The 17,023-nt window shown below is 34.7% G+C and overlaps 1 protein-coding gene and 46 non-coding genes across 47 annotated transcripts; all 47 read right to left on the bottom strand.

Moving 5' to 3' along the window:
* Positions 1-47: 47 nt before the first annotated feature.
* LOC144853660 (putative lysosomal cobalamin transporter) lies at positions 48-9,208 on the bottom strand. The gene is made up of 16 exons (XM_078711412.1): positions 9,145-9,208; positions 8,677-8,755; positions 8,409-8,506; positions 7,808-7,871; positions 7,145-7,239; positions 6,688-6,755; positions 6,165-6,256; positions 5,939-6,012; positions 5,585-5,710; positions 4,980-5,200; positions 4,470-4,572; positions 4,086-4,190; positions 3,361-3,504; positions 2,989-3,034; positions 2,422-2,522; positions 48-2,061 (listed from the first exon to the last, which is right to left on the bottom strand). The coding sequence occupies exons 1-16, from the start codon at positions 9,205-9,207 to the stop codon at positions 1,948-1,950; spliced, it is 1,593 nt and encodes a 530-aa protein (XP_078567538.1). The 5' UTR covers position 9,208; the 3' UTR covers positions 48-1,947.
* Positions 9,209-9,443: 235 nt separating this feature from the next.
* Positions 9,444-9,525, bottom strand: Trnas-cga (transfer RNA serine (anticodon CGA)). The gene has a single exon. It is a non-coding gene; the product is annotated as a tRNA-Ser (tRNA).
* An 85-nt stretch (positions 9,526-9,610) lies between these two features.
* Positions 9,611-9,692, bottom strand: Trnas-uga (transfer RNA serine (anticodon UGA)). Its single transcript has one exon. It is a non-coding gene; the product is annotated as a tRNA-Ser (tRNA).
* Positions 9,693-9,776: 84 nt separating this feature from the next.
* Trnas-uga (transfer RNA serine (anticodon UGA)) lies at positions 9,777-9,858 on the bottom strand. The gene has a single exon. It is a non-coding gene; the product is annotated as a tRNA-Ser (tRNA).
* Positions 9,859-9,941: 83 nt separating this feature from the next.
* Trnas-uga (transfer RNA serine (anticodon UGA)) lies at positions 9,942-10,023 on the bottom strand. Its single transcript has one exon. It is a non-coding gene; the product is annotated as a tRNA-Ser (tRNA).
* Positions 10,024-10,106: 83 nt separating this feature from the next.
* On the bottom strand, positions 10,107-10,188 carry Trnas-uga (transfer RNA serine (anticodon UGA)). The gene has a single exon. It is a non-coding gene; the product is annotated as a tRNA-Ser (tRNA).
* Positions 10,189-10,271: 83 nt separating this feature from the next.
* On the bottom strand, positions 10,272-10,348 carry Trnas-uga (transfer RNA serine (anticodon UGA)). The gene has a single exon. It is a non-coding gene; the product is annotated as a tRNA-Ser (tRNA).
* An 83-nt stretch (positions 10,349-10,431) lies between these two features.
* Positions 10,432-10,513, bottom strand: Trnas-uga (transfer RNA serine (anticodon UGA)). The gene has a single exon. It is a non-coding gene; the product is annotated as a tRNA-Ser (tRNA).
* An 83-nt stretch (positions 10,514-10,596) lies between these two features.
* Trnas-cga (transfer RNA serine (anticodon CGA)) lies at positions 10,597-10,678 on the bottom strand. Its single transcript has one exon. It is a non-coding gene; the product is annotated as a tRNA-Ser (tRNA).
* An 83-nt stretch (positions 10,679-10,761) lies between these two features.
* On the bottom strand, positions 10,762-10,838 carry Trnas-uga (transfer RNA serine (anticodon UGA)). The gene has a single exon. It is a non-coding gene; the product is annotated as a tRNA-Ser (tRNA).
* Positions 10,839-10,921: 83 nt separating this feature from the next.
* Trnas-uga (transfer RNA serine (anticodon UGA)) lies at positions 10,922-11,003 on the bottom strand. Its single transcript has one exon. It is a non-coding gene; the product is annotated as a tRNA-Ser (tRNA).
* An 83-nt stretch (positions 11,004-11,086) lies between these two features.
* On the bottom strand, positions 11,087-11,168 carry Trnas-cga (transfer RNA serine (anticodon CGA)). The gene has a single exon. It is a non-coding gene; the product is annotated as a tRNA-Ser (tRNA).
* Positions 11,169-11,251: 83 nt separating this feature from the next.
* Positions 11,252-11,333, bottom strand: Trnas-uga (transfer RNA serine (anticodon UGA)). Its single transcript has one exon. It is a non-coding gene; the product is annotated as a tRNA-Ser (tRNA).
* Positions 11,334-11,417: 84 nt separating this feature from the next.
* Positions 11,418-11,499, bottom strand: Trnas-uga (transfer RNA serine (anticodon UGA)). Its single transcript has one exon. It is a non-coding gene; the product is annotated as a tRNA-Ser (tRNA).
* Positions 11,500-11,583: 84 nt separating this feature from the next.
* On the bottom strand, positions 11,584-11,665 carry Trnas-uga (transfer RNA serine (anticodon UGA)). Its single transcript has one exon. It is a non-coding gene; the product is annotated as a tRNA-Ser (tRNA).
* An 83-nt stretch (positions 11,666-11,748) lies between these two features.
* On the bottom strand, positions 11,749-11,830 carry Trnas-cga (transfer RNA serine (anticodon CGA)). The gene has a single exon. It is a non-coding gene; the product is annotated as a tRNA-Ser (tRNA).
* An 83-nt stretch (positions 11,831-11,913) lies between these two features.
* Positions 11,914-11,995, bottom strand: Trnas-cga (transfer RNA serine (anticodon CGA)). The gene has a single exon. It is a non-coding gene; the product is annotated as a tRNA-Ser (tRNA).
* Positions 11,996-12,078: 83 nt separating this feature from the next.
* On the bottom strand, positions 12,079-12,160 carry Trnas-uga (transfer RNA serine (anticodon UGA)). Its single transcript has one exon. It is a non-coding gene; the product is annotated as a tRNA-Ser (tRNA).
* Positions 12,161-12,243: 83 nt separating this feature from the next.
* On the bottom strand, positions 12,244-12,325 carry Trnas-uga (transfer RNA serine (anticodon UGA)). Its single transcript has one exon. It is a non-coding gene; the product is annotated as a tRNA-Ser (tRNA).
* Positions 12,326-12,408: 83 nt separating this feature from the next.
* Positions 12,409-12,490, bottom strand: Trnas-cga (transfer RNA serine (anticodon CGA)). The gene has a single exon. It is a non-coding gene; the product is annotated as a tRNA-Ser (tRNA).
* Positions 12,491-12,575: 85 nt separating this feature from the next.
* Trnas-uga (transfer RNA serine (anticodon UGA)) lies at positions 12,576-12,657 on the bottom strand. The gene has a single exon. It is a non-coding gene; the product is annotated as a tRNA-Ser (tRNA).
* Positions 12,658-12,741: 84 nt separating this feature from the next.
* Trnas-uga (transfer RNA serine (anticodon UGA)) lies at positions 12,742-12,823 on the bottom strand. The gene has a single exon. It is a non-coding gene; the product is annotated as a tRNA-Ser (tRNA).
* Positions 12,824-12,906: 83 nt separating this feature from the next.
* Positions 12,907-12,988, bottom strand: Trnas-cga (transfer RNA serine (anticodon CGA)). The gene has a single exon. It is a non-coding gene; the product is annotated as a tRNA-Ser (tRNA).
* An 83-nt stretch (positions 12,989-13,071) lies between these two features.
* Trnas-cga (transfer RNA serine (anticodon CGA)) lies at positions 13,072-13,153 on the bottom strand. Its single transcript has one exon. It is a non-coding gene; the product is annotated as a tRNA-Ser (tRNA).
* An 83-nt stretch (positions 13,154-13,236) lies between these two features.
* On the bottom strand, positions 13,237-13,318 carry Trnas-uga (transfer RNA serine (anticodon UGA)). Its single transcript has one exon. It is a non-coding gene; the product is annotated as a tRNA-Ser (tRNA).
* Positions 13,319-13,401: 83 nt separating this feature from the next.
* On the bottom strand, positions 13,402-13,483 carry Trnas-uga (transfer RNA serine (anticodon UGA)). Its single transcript has one exon. It is a non-coding gene; the product is annotated as a tRNA-Ser (tRNA).
* An 83-nt stretch (positions 13,484-13,566) lies between these two features.
* On the bottom strand, positions 13,567-13,648 carry Trnas-cga (transfer RNA serine (anticodon CGA)). The gene has a single exon. It is a non-coding gene; the product is annotated as a tRNA-Ser (tRNA).
* An 83-nt stretch (positions 13,649-13,731) lies between these two features.
* Trnas-uga (transfer RNA serine (anticodon UGA)) lies at positions 13,732-13,813 on the bottom strand. Its single transcript has one exon. It is a non-coding gene; the product is annotated as a tRNA-Ser (tRNA).
* An 84-nt stretch (positions 13,814-13,897) lies between these two features.
* Trnas-uga (transfer RNA serine (anticodon UGA)) lies at positions 13,898-13,979 on the bottom strand. The gene has a single exon. It is a non-coding gene; the product is annotated as a tRNA-Ser (tRNA).
* Positions 13,980-14,060: 81 nt separating this feature from the next.
* Trnas-uga (transfer RNA serine (anticodon UGA)) lies at positions 14,061-14,142 on the bottom strand. Its single transcript has one exon. It is a non-coding gene; the product is annotated as a tRNA-Ser (tRNA).
* Positions 14,143-14,225: 83 nt separating this feature from the next.
* Trnas-uga (transfer RNA serine (anticodon UGA)) lies at positions 14,226-14,307 on the bottom strand. The gene has a single exon. It is a non-coding gene; the product is annotated as a tRNA-Ser (tRNA).
* An 83-nt stretch (positions 14,308-14,390) lies between these two features.
* Positions 14,391-14,472, bottom strand: Trnas-uga (transfer RNA serine (anticodon UGA)). Its single transcript has one exon. It is a non-coding gene; the product is annotated as a tRNA-Ser (tRNA).
* An 83-nt stretch (positions 14,473-14,555) lies between these two features.
* Positions 14,556-14,637, bottom strand: Trnas-uga (transfer RNA serine (anticodon UGA)). Its single transcript has one exon. It is a non-coding gene; the product is annotated as a tRNA-Ser (tRNA).
* Positions 14,638-14,720: 83 nt separating this feature from the next.
* Trnas-uga (transfer RNA serine (anticodon UGA)) lies at positions 14,721-14,802 on the bottom strand. The gene has a single exon. It is a non-coding gene; the product is annotated as a tRNA-Ser (tRNA).
* Positions 14,803-14,886: 84 nt separating this feature from the next.
* On the bottom strand, positions 14,887-14,968 carry Trnas-uga (transfer RNA serine (anticodon UGA)). The gene has a single exon. It is a non-coding gene; the product is annotated as a tRNA-Ser (tRNA).
* An 83-nt stretch (positions 14,969-15,051) lies between these two features.
* On the bottom strand, positions 15,052-15,133 carry Trnas-cga (transfer RNA serine (anticodon CGA)). The gene has a single exon. It is a non-coding gene; the product is annotated as a tRNA-Ser (tRNA).
* Positions 15,134-15,216: 83 nt separating this feature from the next.
* On the bottom strand, positions 15,217-15,298 carry Trnas-cga (transfer RNA serine (anticodon CGA)). The gene has a single exon. It is a non-coding gene; the product is annotated as a tRNA-Ser (tRNA).
* An 83-nt stretch (positions 15,299-15,381) lies between these two features.
* Trnas-uga (transfer RNA serine (anticodon UGA)) lies at positions 15,382-15,463 on the bottom strand. Its single transcript has one exon. It is a non-coding gene; the product is annotated as a tRNA-Ser (tRNA).
* Positions 15,464-15,546: 83 nt separating this feature from the next.
* On the bottom strand, positions 15,547-15,628 carry Trnas-uga (transfer RNA serine (anticodon UGA)). Its single transcript has one exon. It is a non-coding gene; the product is annotated as a tRNA-Ser (tRNA).
* An 83-nt stretch (positions 15,629-15,711) lies between these two features.
* Trnas-uga (transfer RNA serine (anticodon UGA)) lies at positions 15,712-15,793 on the bottom strand. Its single transcript has one exon. It is a non-coding gene; the product is annotated as a tRNA-Ser (tRNA).
* An 83-nt stretch (positions 15,794-15,876) lies between these two features.
* Positions 15,877-15,958, bottom strand: Trnas-uga (transfer RNA serine (anticodon UGA)). The gene has a single exon. It is a non-coding gene; the product is annotated as a tRNA-Ser (tRNA).
* Positions 15,959-16,040: 82 nt separating this feature from the next.
* Trnas-uga (transfer RNA serine (anticodon UGA)) lies at positions 16,041-16,122 on the bottom strand. The gene has a single exon. It is a non-coding gene; the product is annotated as a tRNA-Ser (tRNA).
* An 83-nt stretch (positions 16,123-16,205) lies between these two features.
* Positions 16,206-16,287, bottom strand: Trnas-uga (transfer RNA serine (anticodon UGA)). The gene has a single exon. It is a non-coding gene; the product is annotated as a tRNA-Ser (tRNA).
* Positions 16,288-16,369: 82 nt separating this feature from the next.
* On the bottom strand, positions 16,370-16,451 carry Trnas-uga (transfer RNA serine (anticodon UGA)). The gene has a single exon. It is a non-coding gene; the product is annotated as a tRNA-Ser (tRNA).
* An 83-nt stretch (positions 16,452-16,534) lies between these two features.
* On the bottom strand, positions 16,535-16,616 carry Trnas-cga (transfer RNA serine (anticodon CGA)). Its single transcript has one exon. It is a non-coding gene; the product is annotated as a tRNA-Ser (tRNA).
* An 84-nt stretch (positions 16,617-16,700) lies between these two features.
* Trnas-uga (transfer RNA serine (anticodon UGA)) lies at positions 16,701-16,782 on the bottom strand. The gene has a single exon. It is a non-coding gene; the product is annotated as a tRNA-Ser (tRNA).
* An 83-nt stretch (positions 16,783-16,865) lies between these two features.
* On the bottom strand, positions 16,866-16,947 carry Trnas-uga (transfer RNA serine (anticodon UGA)). The gene has a single exon. It is a non-coding gene; the product is annotated as a tRNA-Ser (tRNA).
* Between the last annotated feature and the right edge of the window lie 76 nt (positions 16,948-17,023).

The raw sequence follows: 17,023 nt of genomic DNA, 5'->3' as shown, positions 1-17,023 counted from the left end.
TTTATACAAATCCGATTAATGACTAAAAAAAGCAAACTACATTATGTATGTACATTATGTATTTAATCAGTAATAATATATACACATTTGATTATAACATTAAGTATGGCTGATTTGGAATTAACAACAATTTCATTTTATGACGATTCAATGCAAAATGAGTCCAATATTTGAAAGAAGTCATTGCAGAAATAATTTATAATGAACATGTTTATCAAACTAGTGTGATGTACCCAAATATGGTAGTGATATGCCCAAATATGGTAGTGATATAACATCATCGTATTCATATATGGGCACATCACATATTTTGTCACATAAAGTTTGATAGTGTAGACAGAGCTTAAAACAAAAAACCAACAGAAATATACATGACCTACATTTAGGCCTACTAATAAAATAAAGCAAAATATAAATCAACAATTTAAAGTGTGTCCAATATTATAAAGCATAGCATAAATGAAAAGATGGCATAGTTTAAATACATTGTAAAAAATGATAAATGTCCATATCATTGAATAGTTCCATTGAATAGTTCCATTCATGTTATTGTTTATTACTTCATTTGAAAATTAAAGCTTCTTTTAATCAAAAGGAAAAAAAACTTGCATAAATAAATGTTATATCTGCCTCAATATACTCCTGAATTAAAAAAAACACAAATGCATTTTAGTTCAATTCTCATAAAATAATGTTATATATCTGCTTCAATAAGCACACTCCTACATAAATTGTCCTAATGTGCTCAATTTAAATAAGTTCAAACTATGTTGTGACTTAATCAACAAAAGCCACATAAATAGTCAATCAATCAATACATTCTATCCATATATACACTATAAGATATTTTGTTAAAATAATATATGCATTAACAATTAAATATTTAAAATAAATTTCATTTCTGTACAACATACTAGATTTACTAATTTGCATAAAATAAACATTTCCAATAAATTTTTATAAATGTGAGAAAAAAAGCAATTTTAAGTAGAATCAAATTCAAGAAAGCAATTACAGTATATATACATTTCTTCACCAGCCTAGATTTATCTGATTCAAACTGTATCTCCACGTATTGCATTTTATGTCCAGTATATGGGCAAATGCTGTAATACAGTGTCACCTATTATCACATGTGGTTCCTGAATGTTATGGTTAGACTTTTGCCTATTGTGTGATACAGGTGTCACATGTGAAAAACATGTTATTCTGTATCACAACATTTGCCAATGATACTGTATAAATTATAGATACAGTACAGAGAATCAACTACTGGATTTCTCTGGTATCTTCAGAAATCTGTGGCCGTATTCACCAATCACACTTAAGTGAGATATTTCCCTTAAATATTAAGTATTTCACTTAACTCAATAAATATTTAAGAGTTTTGGAAACTTATCGCCACTTCTAATTTTCAATAAAAAATCATAGCATAACCTCTATAATTTTGAAGTTGATGAACAAGGTGGCTTAAGCTTGGTTCCACATAACAAAATGACGTAATGCACATTAGTTGACCAATCACAAGCGCAAGTTTGGATGATCCATCTGCACTGTGATTGGTCAATTTACTTATGGTGCGCATACAATTATTATTATAATATTTTTTTTTTGTTTAAGTTTTTTTTTAATTCATGTTTGTTGGCTTAGGATTGTTCACTCACGGCCATAATGAAAACCTCGTTAATTGTTGATTACACTTTCGTGAATAAATAAAGATTTACTACTTCTACTACTAATCACAAGCAATGGATTATCCAATGCTTATAATTGGTTTACTTGTATGTCATTGTGTTGCGTCCCACTTTTGAAATAAATCGTTATTTAGATTGCGCTGTTTAAACAGCCATTGGCATAGCTTTAAATTGTGACACGCTGTATTGCGCTGTTTAAACAGCCAATGGCATACCTTTAAATTGTGGCATGCTGAAAGCATTAGACATTGAGTTAAACTTGAAGGAGCTCATCATCACTACAGTCAGTATCATCTGAGTCAACCTCACCTTCAATGGATGATCTCCTGCTCTTAAAGATAGACACCACTAAACCAATCAGAACCATCTGTCAATAGTAATGAGAGAATAAAAAGAGCATTAATAAAAGATTTTTATATTCTTATGTTCATATACTGAGTACCAGTGGCAGATTCTGACTTAAAGTGGGTTCATGACTTTAACATTGTGAAAAAAAGGGCTGAAATCAACCTAATTTATGGATTTTTTTATAATAAGGAAGAGTATGCAACTGAGTAGTACTAGGCACCATACCAGTTAACACTAATATCCAGCTAGACTGTTTTTCTACTGTGCTCTTTCCCAGAAGGGGAGGGGGAGAGAGAGATGTGCAGTGATGAACTCACAAGTACAAACCAAATGTATTTGATATCTGTATTTAGTTACTACTAGTGGTTGAAATACTTACAGCTAGAAAAGCCCAGTTAGCCCAGTAATAAAAGACGCCAAAGAACCACAATTTAAAAACAAAGGTGGTTAGAAGAGAAGCTGCTATGCTCATTACGCACTCTGAAAATATAAAACAAATCAATTACCAACATATTCTTTTTCTAGTCTCACTATAACATTGGAAAAAAAAAAATTAATATTGTATAATGTTTAGTTCAAACAACAGTTTAACATAAAATAATACAGTAAAGTATATATATTCTGTTTTTGTCAACAAAATGAACATTGGAGGAAAAGGAGGAAAAAAAAGGTAAAACTTATTTCTCTACTAGGCCTAGACTCAGAACTTGTACTAAATACAAACGTAGTTAGTTTAGTGAATCTGGGATTATATTCTGGTATTTAATTCCAAGTGGACAGTGGGGAATAAAGCTCTGTCTACACTATCAAAAAAAGTGTGATGTGCCCTAATATGGTAGTGATATGACATCATCATGTCCATATATGGGCACATCACATTTTTTTGTCACATAAAATTTGATAGTGTAGACAAAGTTTAAAAACTGTGAGGAATAAAACAACATACCTTCTGGTTCATTTGTAGTACACTGTTCAGTACTGTTATTTTCAGTCTGTTGGTTAAAAAAAAATAATTGTGTAAACTTCTAAAAAACTACAATAATTTTATTATATCTCTTTATATTCAATATCAATATTGCCGCTAATCAATCGACCAATGAAACAACCAAAAACTTATTGCGACACTTTTTTTGTCAAACTAGTTTGATAGTGTAGACAGAGCTTAAGATTTCAATCATGGACCAATGTCCCTATGTATCAACAGAGAAGCAGACTTTTTCCTTCATCATCTTATTAAAATTTAAAGGGGTGTGTAAAATAAAGTGGGGGGACAAAACAAAATGTCTCAGAATCAATCTTGTATAAGATTTTTACTTACGACATATTTTTGATTTCCATACGCCATATACTCTGGAGCTAGAGTATACATCATGGTGTTAATGGCCAGAACTGTGAATATTAGAATCATACAGAGGAAAAGCAATGCTTGTGGCTTGGTACGGGTTGCACGTAACTTGTACATCTACAATAACAATTAATATACAGTCAATAAATGATGTCTATATTGAAGATTTGTATGCAATGTGTATGGAGTTATGAAATAACGTTTTAAATTTTAGGTGAATATATCCACTTGAATGAAACATTCATAGAGATCTGATGGGTTGCACATTTTTTTTACAAAATAAAAATAGAAATATGATATGCGTTCGAATAAACGAACAATTTTGATTCGGAGGAATAAAATTCAGAAAGTGAATACAGGCTTAAGAAAAGCCGAGAATATTGAAAATAGTAGTTCCTAGCCATACTTATCAATGAACCAGCTACAGTCAACTCTCCCAGTATTTGACTCTCTGAAAACCAGAAACTCTCCCAAATCCAGACTTTTCTTGAGGTTCTGGTACTGGTAACCGTTTACATAGAGACATCTGGTAGCCATTGACATAAAGTTGGCATTTAGATTAAGTTCAAAAGATCCCAAATTCAATTTTACCATTAAAATCACATTCTGAATACCAGACTTTCTAGAAAACCAGACATATTAGTCCAGTCCAACAGTGCCTAGTATTGGTAGAGTTGACTGTAGGTAATTGGACTAACCTTCACACAGCAGAACCAAATACCAATTCTTTCAATTCCAGTAATAGTGGTAAGAAACAGGAAGATGATAATAGAAGCAAATATGATGTAGTCAAGAGGAAAAATCTGAAAAGTAATTACAATCAAGAAATAAAATACAACAACTTTGAAACGCAACAATTATTTAAGACTGGTTCCCAATTGAACAATCACAAGTGGCAGTTTGGATGTCCCATTGCATCATGATTGGTCAAATTACGGTTGGTTTATACATCCATCAGGGGGGACCTCAATGTTATTTAAATTGATTGATCAAAATAAAAATATCATGTGACAATGTTTCAGTGTAGTTCATGCACAACAATATTATGGATGCTGATAAAAAAAAGAGATTAAATATCGTACCTGTTGGCTTAGGAGCAAGACCATATCAATAGGGTTAGGGTAGTGTCTCTCTGGCAGGATATACCCTGTTTTAACACCTAGGGAGTGCATAGCACGGTCCAAGCTGTAAATAAAAGTGATTAAAAGAATGTTAATTGTGGTGTAACATTAAGTTTCAATGATTTTGAATATATATTGTCTCCCTAAAAAATTTTATTTTCAATATTTTTTTTTAATATGCCATTTTAATGTCACATAATAGTTATTCACTTTGATCAAAAACTGGATCGAAAAAAATGATTTACCTAAAAAAAACGTACTTAAAAGCAAAAAATACCTATCTGTCAGACAATGATTTTTGGTTAAAATTAAACGTTTCTTTTGTCTTTCTTAAATAAGTGAAATAATTTTTTTTCTGTTTTTTTTTCTTACAGAAGTGAATTTTGTTAATCTTCATGTTTTTGGGGGACTTTTCAATAGAAAAATCCTAAATATACCTAAAAAAATATTCTATTTTTTATGTTAACAAACCTTGTGATAAACAGAGATACAAAGATGAGTAACGCGGCCAAACAACCCAAAACACCAAATGTAATCTCAAAAGGTCGCCACAGAAACGTGCATTTACTACAGCATCTTGCCTGCATGGCCTCTAGGTGGCGCTCTTTTCGTTTTAGTAGTTCTTCTTGATCATTTAGATTGTCTATCTTGCCTCGATCACGTGAGCTTATTCTGCGATTGGTATCCTTGTACTATCAACAACAACAAAACATATTAATAATCAATTGTACATGTTTCCTAGGATTATGATCGATCAAAGGTTGACAATTGTGTTGTAGTTAGAAATATGACATAGGGCACACCAGGAATTCTGTAGTTACATTGCCTGATTTCCATGAAAATGTACAAATATCATAGTAATTATTTTGAAAAAAATACAGTAGAACCTCTATAACGGAGACACCTAGGGGACCCAACCAATCCCTGAACAGGTGTTCGCCATAATGTTAAACTATATAATGCCTTTTTTATTTGTTCATTTCACAGGAAAGAGTCTCCTTAATAAAAGGGTCCCTCCTTAATAAAAGGGTGTCCTTTTATTAGTGTGTCCCAAAAGAGATGTTCTATTGTAGTACCTTTCTCCTGATAGTCCTACGCCTTTGTCGACTGTCATTAGCCTCATTCCTAACGCTGTCCAATTCAGTTGACACACTCTTTCTTCCTTTGATCATGTCAGCAGGAAGGGTCACTAATCCAAACCCCTATGAAAATAAAACCATCATAAAAATATTCTTTTAATGAATGGCAAGAAATTAATGTTAACAAATGTTCCATTGTCAGTCTAATTTGGACACTAACCTAAAGAGTTCATCATCAAAATTATTTCCTTAATTTTTTATAATTTTTTGTTTATCGAATTGTTCGGATTGACCTCTAAGTTTATTTCATACAATATTATGCAAGTTATTATAAAAAATAACAACACTTACTGTGTAGAACACAAGGCAGACAAATCCTATGACGGTTAGAAATCCAATAGTAAAGTAAAGAGCTGTTTCACCCTCTAAAAAGAGCAAATAGGATAAAAAAAATAAAAAATAAAACAATATAGGCTCATGATGAGAGGGAAAACGAACAATATCATTCATTGTTATCATTTTTCTTAATTTTAGGGTACATTTATGCAAATAAAAATGACTGTCCAATATTACTTACTAGTGTTACGTAACTCATTGGCGAGGAATGCCAGATCATTAGCTATTGTTGCATTGTTTGTAACTGGTGGTTTTTTGAGAGGAACAAATGCCCTGTATAAAGATAACATATATTTATTTATTTCACCTTATTTATAGAGGGTAACCCTAAACAGCGTATGCTGACAATCAAGGGGCCCTCTTGACGAGTTATGATAAGTGTCTGTGTGTGATAAGTGTCTGTGTGTGATAGTGGCTGTGTGTATATTATTATTAGGTGTAGTATATTGAGGTGCCATAATGCAAGATCACAAACAATTCCCTCCTGTAAGTGGTGAACCATGAGTTCACTGTTGGTTGGGAAATGAAATAAATAAAAAAAAATGAAATAAATAAATAAAAATAATTATTGAAAAGTATATTTGGATCACCAAGGCCAATTTGTTATTAGTTTCTTATGCTATTTCAACATCAGATCCAAGTAGGTGTTCTTTACAATTATAGAAGGCATCTCACATAATATACAATGCACATGTTTTACTTACCCAATCATTAATAGTACAACAGCAGCAAATAAAAAGCAGGCAGAGTACTTCATAGCGCCACATATTCTCTGAATAAATAGAACATAAAAGAAAGAAGAAAAGAATCCTAAAAGAATTTACGTAGGACAGTTCATGACAAAAAAATGTAAAGCTCTATCTATACTATCAAACTTTATGTGAAAAAAAAGTGAGATATACCCAAATATGGTAGTGATATGCTTAAATATGGTAGTGATATGACATCATCATGTCCATATATGGGCACATCACATTTTATTTGCCATCAATGATAGTGTAGACAGAGCTTAAGAATTCAACAACAAATAACCACTCATTGTCTGAAGAAAGAACTGATGACATCATCATATTTAGCTTGACCCAATCTGGGATAAACATGCTTGTATTAAATCAAAGTCTGCTCAATAACTGTTAACAAAATAAGAGCCATTTTACTCACGCTTTTAATATTAGTGTTTTCATCTTCTTCTTCATAGTAGAAATAAACAAATGGAATGATGAGGAACACAAACAGTGTAAGGCAGCCATACATAGCTACAGAGACATAAATCATTTAATCAACAATTGTTTTTTCTTGTTGCACTTAGAAGAACTTATTTAAAGTGCCTTGTATTGTTTTTCTACTTGCTTATTTCAGTCATCATCATATTCATTGTTTCTTTTATCTGGAGGTTCAAAGCCATGATGGTAATAAATGTGATAAATGTATATAGTGTAATATGTTGTGTGTAATAAAACTGAAACTGAATAATATAAATCATAGGTCACACTTTCACAGCATAATGATCCTCTATTAAGGGGAGATCCTTGGGAACCGACCAACGTGTTCTGATTATACAGTAGGGGTGTCTCCTAAATAAGTGGTTTCCCCTGAATAAGGGGTGTCCCCTGAATAGGGGTGTCCCCTGAATAAGGGTGTCCCCTGAATAAGGGTGTCCCCTGAATAGGGGTGTCCCCTGAATAAGAGTGTTCCTTAAATGGGGCTTTGCTATATTAAACATGTAAGTATTGCTTTTCTTTCATTTGAACACAGGAAGGTGCTTCTGAATAGGCTCATCTCTAAGTGATCTTGTAAAATATAATATATTTTATATACAATTACCATAGTAACAGTAGAGAACAGTCTCTTGTATTTGATGTCTTGTTACATTAGATTCAGCCCAATCCTACAATGAATATGGTAGTAGTATGCTAATACAATAATACAAATTTCTAGAGTGCACTTCGCCACCAAAGGTGCTCAATGCGCTTGACAGAAGTGTATTATTCATTTCTGAACTTATTCAACCTTATGTTCCTAAGCGGTCTCTGAAATCAGGATCACAGTCTCTTCTTGCCCATTTATTTCATCCGTCCACTAAGTTTTATGGAAATCGTTCATTTTCTTTTGCATCCGTTTCTCTTTGGAATGCGTTGCCTATTGAAATCCATCAGGCAACTTCCACCAGTGTCTTCAAATCTCTCCTTAAAACCCACCTTTTAAATTTTTTATTTTCTAAATTTTTCTGTCAATGTAAAGCGCATTGAGGCTTTCAGCATAATGCGCTATATCAAGTACCAGTTATTATTATTAATGGAAATTGTAAAAGTATTATAAAGTGACATTTAGAACACACCTAATTGTATACTTGGCACTTGATTGATTGATTAATTAGGCATTAGTGATAACAACAAACTTTGGAAGGATGTAGAAGGTCACATACCTTAAATTCACCATTATCATCCTTCATGAAAGACACTAGAAACACATCTACAGGCCCCATAATAACGGTAAGTAAACTCACAGACAGGCCTAGAATAGCTGTCAAGAATAAATGTATCATATTATTTGCATGACGCATACACAGGTTTGCGGAACACCATGAAATGCCATATACAGCTAGATTATTGTTGGTAGGTCTCCTTTTTTTTGTTTGGGGGGGGGGGGGGGAAGAAGTTTGTGTTCAGATGATATTATTTTTGTTTATTTACCAGTAAGTGTTGAGCTGCATTCGCTGTGACGTTTGTATCTGTAGTATAGAACATACCATGTTGAAAACAGAAATGTTAACTATAAAAGAAAAACAACATAATAGTCAAAATTTTAAAAAAAAATACAATTTTAATAATTCTTTTTGATTTTGAGCCTACCTGCCTTAGAGCTAGGCATAGCCTAGGGCCTAGGCTACCCTACTAGGCCTAGATCAGCTGGACTCGATATGGGGTTATTGATTAGTCTGCCCTATACTAACTAGGCCTAAGCCTACATTATTATACTATTACTAGGCCTAGCTAGTTAGTAGGCCTACTACTACGAGGCCTTAGTTAGCCTTAGCCTAGCCCTAGCCTAGCCTGTAGTAGGTAGGCCCTATACGCTAGCATGTTTAGCTTATGTTTCGTCCTAGTAAAGATATATCGGATCAAATAATAAGAAGAAATTAGTTTTTTATAATAAGTTACCACAAATGCAACAGCAAACGCAATCCAACTTCCAACTTGCATCGACACTGGGAAAGAAGCCATTTTATTTTTGTTTTGGTCACATGCGCCCTCAACAAATCACGAGACTTCGTTAGACTTAAAGTCCCAGCAGACTCGGAAAGCCATAGGTCGTGTTTCCGAAAGTTCGCAACATTGGATTTCAAGTCCAACGCCTTAACCACTCGGCCATCACATCTTATGTAAACTTCATAAATTATACACAATTTGCAACAATAAAAAGAAAATGTGTTTTCAAAAATAAAAAAGACAAAACAATTCGCTGCGAGCAGGGTTCGAACCTGCGCGGGAAGATCCCATTGGATTTCGAGTCCAACGCCTTAACCACTCGGCCATCACAGCTAATGTGAAATACATAAATTATACACAATTTCCAACAATATAAAGAAAATATATTTTCTAAAATAAGAATGGACAAAAAACAATTCGCTGCGAGCAGGGTTCGAACCTGCGCGGGAAGATCCCATTGGATTTCAAGTCCAACGCCTTAACCACTCGGCCATCACAGCTTATGTGAAGTTCATAAATTATATAACATTTTTAAAAATAAAAAGAAATTATATTTTCTTAAAATAAGAAAAGACAAAACAATTCGCTGCGAGCAGGGTTCGAACCTGCGCGGGAAGATCCCATTGGATTTCAAGTCCAACGCCTTAACCACTCGGCCATCACAGCTTATGTGGAATTCATAAATTATACAACATTTTCAAAAATAAAAGAAATTATATTTTCTTAAAATAAGAAAGGACAAAACAATTCGCTGCGAGCAGGGTTCGAACCTGCGCGGGAAGATCCCATTGGATTTCAAGTCCAACGCCTTAACCACTCGGCCATCACAGCTTATGTGAAATACATAAATTATACACAAGTTCCAACAATAAAAAGAAAATATATTTTCTAAAATAAGAAAGGACAAAACAATTCGCTGCGAGCAGGGTTCGAACCTGCGCGGGAAGATCCCATTGGATTTCAAGTCCAACGCCTTAACCACTCGGCCATCACAGCTAATGTGAAATACATAAATTATACACAATTTCTAACAATAAAAGAAATTATATTTTCTTAAAATAAGAAAGGACAAAACAATTCGCTGCGAGCAGGGTTCGAACCTGCGCGGGAAGATCCCATTGGATTTCAAGTCCAACGCCTACTCGGCCATCACAGCTAATGTGAAATACATAAATTATACACAATTTCCAACAATAAAAAGAAAATATATTTTCTAAAATAAGAAAAGACAAAACAATTCGCTGCGAGCAGGGTTCGAACCTGCGCGGGAAGATCCCATTGGATTTCAAGTCCAACGCCTTAACCACTCGGCCATCACAGCTAATGTGAAATACATAAATTATACACAATTTCCAACAATAAAAAGAAAATATATTTTTTAAAATAAGAAAAGACAAAACAATTCGCTGCGAGCAGGGTTCGAACCTGCGCGGGAAGATCCCATTGGATTTCGAGTCCAACGCCTTAACCACTCGGCCATCACAGCTTATGTGAAATTCATAAATTATACAAAATTTTCAAAAATAAAAGAAATTATATTTTCTTAAAATAAGAAAGGACAAAAGAATTCGCTGCGAGCAGGTTTCGAACCTGCGCGGGAAGATCCCATTGGATTTCAAGTCCAACGCCTACTCGGCCATCACAGCTAATGTGAAATACATAAATTATACACAATTTCCAACAATAAAAAGAAAATATATTTTCTAAAATAAGAAAAGACAAAACAATTCGCTGCGAGCAGGGTTCGAACCTGCGCGGGAAGATCCCATTGGATTTCAAGTCCAACGCCTTAACCACTCGGCCATCACAGCTAATGTGAAATACATAAATTATACACAATTTCCAACAATAAAAAGAAAATATATTTTTTAAAATAAGAAAAGACAAAACAATTCGCTGCGAGCAGGGTTCGAACCTGCGCGGGAAGATCCCATTGGATTTCGAGTCCAACGCCTTAACCACTCGGCCATCACAGCTTATGTGAAATTCATAAATTATACAAAATTTTCAAAAATAAAAGAAATTATATTTTCTTAAAATAAGAAAGGACAAAAGAATTCGCTGCGAGCAGGTTTCGAACCTGCGCGGGAAGATCCCATTGGATTTCAAGTCCAACGCCTTAACCACTCGGCCATCACAGCTTATGTGAAATACATAAATTATACACAATTTCCAACAAATAAAAAGAAAATATATTTTCTAAAATAAGAATGGACAAAACAATTCGCTGCGAGCAGGGTTCGAACCTGCGCGGGAAGATCCCATTGGATTTCAAGTCCAACGCCTTAACCACTCGGCCATCACAGCTAATGTGAAATACATAAATTATATACAAGTTCCAACAATAAAAAGAAATTATATTTTCTTAAAATAAGAAAAGACAAAACAATTCGCTGCGAGCAGGGTTCGAACCTGCGCGGGAAGATCCCATTGGATTTCAAGTCCAACGCCTTAACCACTCGGCCATCACAGCTTATGTGAAATTCATAAATTATACAAAATTTTTAAAAATAAAAGAAATCCTATTTTCTTAAAATAAGAAAGGACAAAACAATTCGCTGCGAGCAGGGTTCGAACCTGCGCGGGAAGATCCCATTGGATTTCGAGTCCAACGCCTTAACCACTCGGCCATCACAGCAATGAACTTCATAACATTATATAACATTTTAAAAAATAAAAAGAAATTACATTTTCTTAAAATAAAAAAAAGACAAAACAATTCGCTGCGAGCAGGGTTCGAACCTGCGCGGGAAGATCCCATTGGATTTCGAGTCCAACGCCTTAACCACTCGGCCATCACAGCTTATGTGAAATTCATAAATTATACAAAATTTTCAAAAATAAAAGAAATTATATTTTCTTAAAATAAGAAAGGACAAAAGAATTCGCTGCGAGCAGGGTTCGAACATGCGCGGGAAGATCCCATTGGATTTCAAGTCCAACGCCTTAACCACTCGGCCATCACAGCTTATGTGAAATACATAAATTATACACAAGTTCCAACAATAAAAAGAAAATATATTTTCTAAAATAAGAAAGGACAAAACAATTCGCTGCGAGCAGGGTTCGAACCTGCGCGGGAAGATCCCATTGGATTTCAAGTCCAACGCCTTAACCACTCGGCCATCACAGCTAATGTGAAATACATCAATTATACACAATTTCCAACAATAAAAAGAAAATATATTTTTTAAAATAAGAAAAGACAAAACAATTCGCTGCGAGCAGGGTTCGAACCTGCGCGGGAAGATCCCATTGGATTTCGAGTCCAACGCCTTAACCACTCGGCCATCACAGCTTATGTGAAATTCATAAATTATACACAATTTCCAACAATATAAAGAAAATATATTTTCTAAAATAAGAATGGACAAAAAACAATTCGCTGCGAGCAGGGTTAGAACCTGCGCGGGAAGATCCCATTGGATTTCAAGTCCAACGCCTTAACCACTCGGCCATCACAGCTTATGTGAAGTTCATAAATTATATAACATTTTTAAAAATAAAAAGAAATTATATTTTCTTAAAATAAGAAAAGACAAAACAATTCGCTGCGAGCAGGGTTCGAACCTGCGCGGGAAGATCCCATTGGATTTCAAGTCCAACGCCTTAACCACTCGGCCATCACAGCTTATGTGAAATTCATAAATTATACAAAATTTTTAAAAATAAAAGAAATCCTATTTTCTTAAAATAAGAAAGGACAAAACAATTCGCTGCGAGCAGGGTTCGAACCTGCGCGGGAAGATCCCATTGGATTTCGAGTCCAACGCCTTAACCACTCGGCCATCACAGCAATGAACTTCATAACATTATATAACATTTTAAAAAATAAAAAGAAATTACATTTTCTTAAAATAAAAAAAAGACAAAACAATTCGCTGCGAGCAGGGTTCGAACCTGCGCGGGAAGATCCCATTGGATTTCGAGTCCAACGCCTTAACCACTCGGCCATCACAGCTTATGTGAAATTCATAAATTATACAAAATTTTCAAAAATAAAAGAAATTATATTTTCTTAAAATAAGAAAGGACAAAAGAATTCGCTGCGAGCAGGGTTCGAACCTGCGCGGGAAGATCCCATTGGATTTCAAGTCCAACGCCTTAACCACTCGGCCATCACAGCTTATGTGAAATACATAAATTATACACAAGTTCCAACAATAAAAAGAAAATATATTTTCTAAAATAAGAAAGGACAAAACAATTCGCTGCGAGCAGGGTTCGAACCTGCGCGGGAAGATCCCATTGGATTTCAAGTCCAACGCCTTAACCACTCGGCCATCACAGCTAATGTGAAATACATCAATTATACACAATTTCCAACAATAAAAAGAAAATATATTTTTTAAAATAAGAAAAGACAAAACAATTCGCTGCGAGCAGGGTTCGAACCTGCGCGGGAAGATCCCATTGGATTTCGAGTCCAACGCCTTAACCACTCGGCCATCACAGCTTATGTGAAATTCATAAATTATACAAAATTTTCAAAAATAAAAGAAATTATATTTTCTTAAAATAAGAAAGGACAAAAGAATTCGCTGCGAGCAGGGTTCGAACCTGCGCGGGAAGATCCCATTGGATTTCAAGTCCAACGCCTTAACCACTCGGCCATCACAGCTTATGTGAAATACATAAATTATACACAATTTCCAACAAATAAAAAGAAAATATATTTTCTAAAATAAGAATGGACAAAAGAATTCGCTGCGAGCAGGGTTCGAACCTGCGCGGGAAGATCCCATTGGATTTCAAGTCCAACGCCTTAACCACTCGGCCATCACAGAATGTGAAATACATAAATTATACACAATTTCCAACAATAAAAAGAAAATATATTTTCTAAAATAAGAATGGACAAAACAATTCGCTGCGAGCAGGGTTCGAACCTGCGCTGGAAGATCCCATTGGATTTCAAGTCCAACGCCTTAACCACTCGGCCATCACAGCTAATGTGAAATACATAAATTATACACAATTTCCAACAATAAAAGAAATTATATTTTCTTAAAATAAGAAAGGACAAAACAATTCGCTGCGAGCAAGGTTCGAACCTGCGCGGGAAGATCCCATTGGATTTCAAGTCCAACGCCTTAACCACTCGGCCATCACAGCTAATGTGAAATACATAAATTATACACAATTTCTAACAATAAAAGAAATTATATTTTCTTAAAATAAGAAAGGACAAAACAATTCGCTGCGAGCAGGGTTCGAACCTGCGCGGGAAGATCCCATTGGATTTCAAGTCCAACGCCTTAACCACTCGGCCATCACAGCTAATGTGAAATACATAAATTATACACAATTTCCAACAATAAAAAGAAAATATATTTTCTAAAATAAGAAAAGACAAAACAATTCGCTGCGAGCAGGGTTCGAACCTGCGCGGGAAGATCCCATTGGATTTCAAGTCCAACGCCTTAACCACTCGGCCATCACAGCTAATGTGAAATACATAAATTATACACAATTTGCAACAATAAAAAGAAAATATATTTTCTAAAATAAGAATGGACAAAACAATTCGCTGCGAGCAGGGTTCGAACCTGCGCGGGAAGATCCCATTGGATTTCAAGTCCAACGCCTTAACCACTCGGCCATCACAGCTAATGTGAAATACATAAATTATATACAAGTTCCAACAATAAAAAGAAATTATATTTTCTTAAAATAAGAAAAGACAAAACAATTCGCTGCGAGCAGGGTTCGAACCTGCGCGGGAAGATCCCATTGGATTTCAAGTCCAACGCCTTAACCACTCGGCCATCACAGCTTATGTGAAATTCATAAATTATACAAAATTTTTAAAAATAAAAGAAAGCCTATTTTCTTAAAATAAGAAAGGACAAAACAATTCGCTGCGAGCAGGGTTCGAACCTGCGCGGGAAGATCCCATTGGATTTCGAGTCCAACGCCTTAACCACTCGGCCATCACAGCAATGAACTTCATAACATTATATAACATTTTAAAAAATAAAAAGAAATTACATTTTCTTAAAATAAAAAAAAGACAAAACAATTCGCTGCGAGCAGGGTTCGAACCTGCGCGGGAAGATCCCATTGGATTTCGAGTCCAACGCCTTAACCACTCGGCCATCACAGCTTATGTGAAATTCATAAATTATAAAAAATTTTCAAAAATAAAAGAAATTATATTTTCTTAAAATAAGAAAGGACAAAAGAATTCGCTGCGAGCAGGGTTCGAACCTGCGCGGGAAGATCCCATTGGATTTCAAGTCCAACGCCTTAACCACTCGGCCATCACAGCTTATGTGAAATACATAAATTATACACAAGTTCCAACAATAAAAAGAAAATATATTTTCTAAAATAAGAAAGGACAAAACAATTCGCTGCGAGCAGGGTTCGAACCTGCGCGGGAAGATCCCATTGGATTTCAAGTCCAACGCCTTAACCACTCGGCCATCACAGCTTATGTGAAATTCATAAATTATACAAATTTTTCAAAAATAAAAGAAATTATATTTTCTTAAAATAAGAAAGGACAAAACAATTCGCTGCGAGCAGGGTTCGAACCTGCGCGGGAAGATCCCATTGGATTTCAAGTCCAACGCCTTAACCACTCGGCCATCACAGCTAATGTGAAATACATAAAGTATACAAAATTTTCAAAAATAAAAGAAATTATATTTTCTTAAAATAAGAAAGGACAAAAGAATTCGCTGCGAGCAGGGTTCGAACCTGCGCGGGAAGATCCCATTGGATTTCAAGTCCAACGCCTTAACCACTCGGCCATCACAGCAATGAACTTGATAAAATTATATAACATTTTCAAAAATAAAAAGAAATTATATTTTCTTAAAATAAGAAAGGACAAAAGAATTCGCTGCGAGCAGGGTTCGAACCTGCGCGGGAAGATCCCATTGGATTTCAAGTCCAACGCCTTAACCACTCGGCCATCACAGCTAATCTGAAATAAATAAATTATACACAATTTCCAACAATAAAAAAAATATATATTTTCTAAAATAAGAAAGGACAAAACAATTCGCTGCGAGCAGGGTTCGAACCTGCGCGGGAAGATCCCATTGGATTTCAAGTCCAACGCCTTAACCACTCGGCCATCACAGCTTATGTGAAATAAATAAATTATACACAATTTCCAACAATAAAAAAAAATATATTTTCTGAAATAAGAAAGGACAAAACAATTCGCTGCGAGCAGGGTTCGAACCTGCGCGGGAAGATCCCATTGGATTTCAAGTCCAACGCCTTAACCACTCGGCCATCACAGCTTATGTGAAATGCATAAATTATACAAAATTTTCAAAAATAAAAGAAATTATATTTTCTTAAAATAAGGAAGGACAAATGAATTCGCTTCGAGCAGGGTTCGAACCTTCGCGGGAAGATCCCATTGGATTTCGAGTCCAACGCCTTAACCACTCGGCCATCACAGCTTATGTGAAATTCATAAATTATACAAAATTTTCAAAAATAAAAGAAATTATATTTTCTTAAAATAAGAAAGGACAAAAACAATTCGCTGCGAGCAGGGTTCGAACCTGCGCGGGAAGATCCCATTGGATTTCAAGTCCAACGCCTTAACCACTCGGCCATCACAGCTTATGTGAAATGCATAAATTATACAAAATTTTCAAAAATAAAAGAAATTATATTTTCTTAAAATAAGAAAGGACAAAACAATTCGCTGCGAGCAGGGTTCGAACCAGCGCGGGAAGATCCCATTGGATTTCAAGTCCAACGCCTTAACCACTCGGCCATCACAGCTTATGTGAAATGAATAAATTATACACAATTTCCAACAATAAATAGAAAATATATTTTTTTAAATAAGAAAAGACAA

Source organism: Antedon bifida, chromosome 10 (assembly GCF_963402885.1).
Source record: "Antedon bifida chromosome 10, ecAntBifi1.1, whole genome shotgun sequence".
Taxonomy (NCBI): domain Eukaryota; kingdom Metazoa; phylum Echinodermata; class Crinoidea; order Comatulida; family Antedonidae; genus Antedon; species Antedon bifida.
The sequence above is the reverse complement of the archived record's forward strand: the minus strand, read 5'-3'. Positions and strand labels throughout refer to the sequence as shown.

Coding starts and splice junctions, on each gene's coding strand:
- LOC144853660 (XM_078711412.1), bottom strand. CDS start 9,207: ATGGCTTCTTTCCCAGTGTCGATGCAAGTTGGAAGTTGGATTGCGTTT. Junction 7,240..7,807: donor TGTTCTCTACTGTTACTATG/GTAATTGTATAT, acceptor ATGTCTCTGTAG/CTATGTATGGCTGCCTTACA. Junction 6,257..6,687: donor GTTGTACTATTAATGATTGG/GTAAGTAAAACA, acceptor ATCTTTATACAG/GGCATTTGTTCCTCTCAAAA.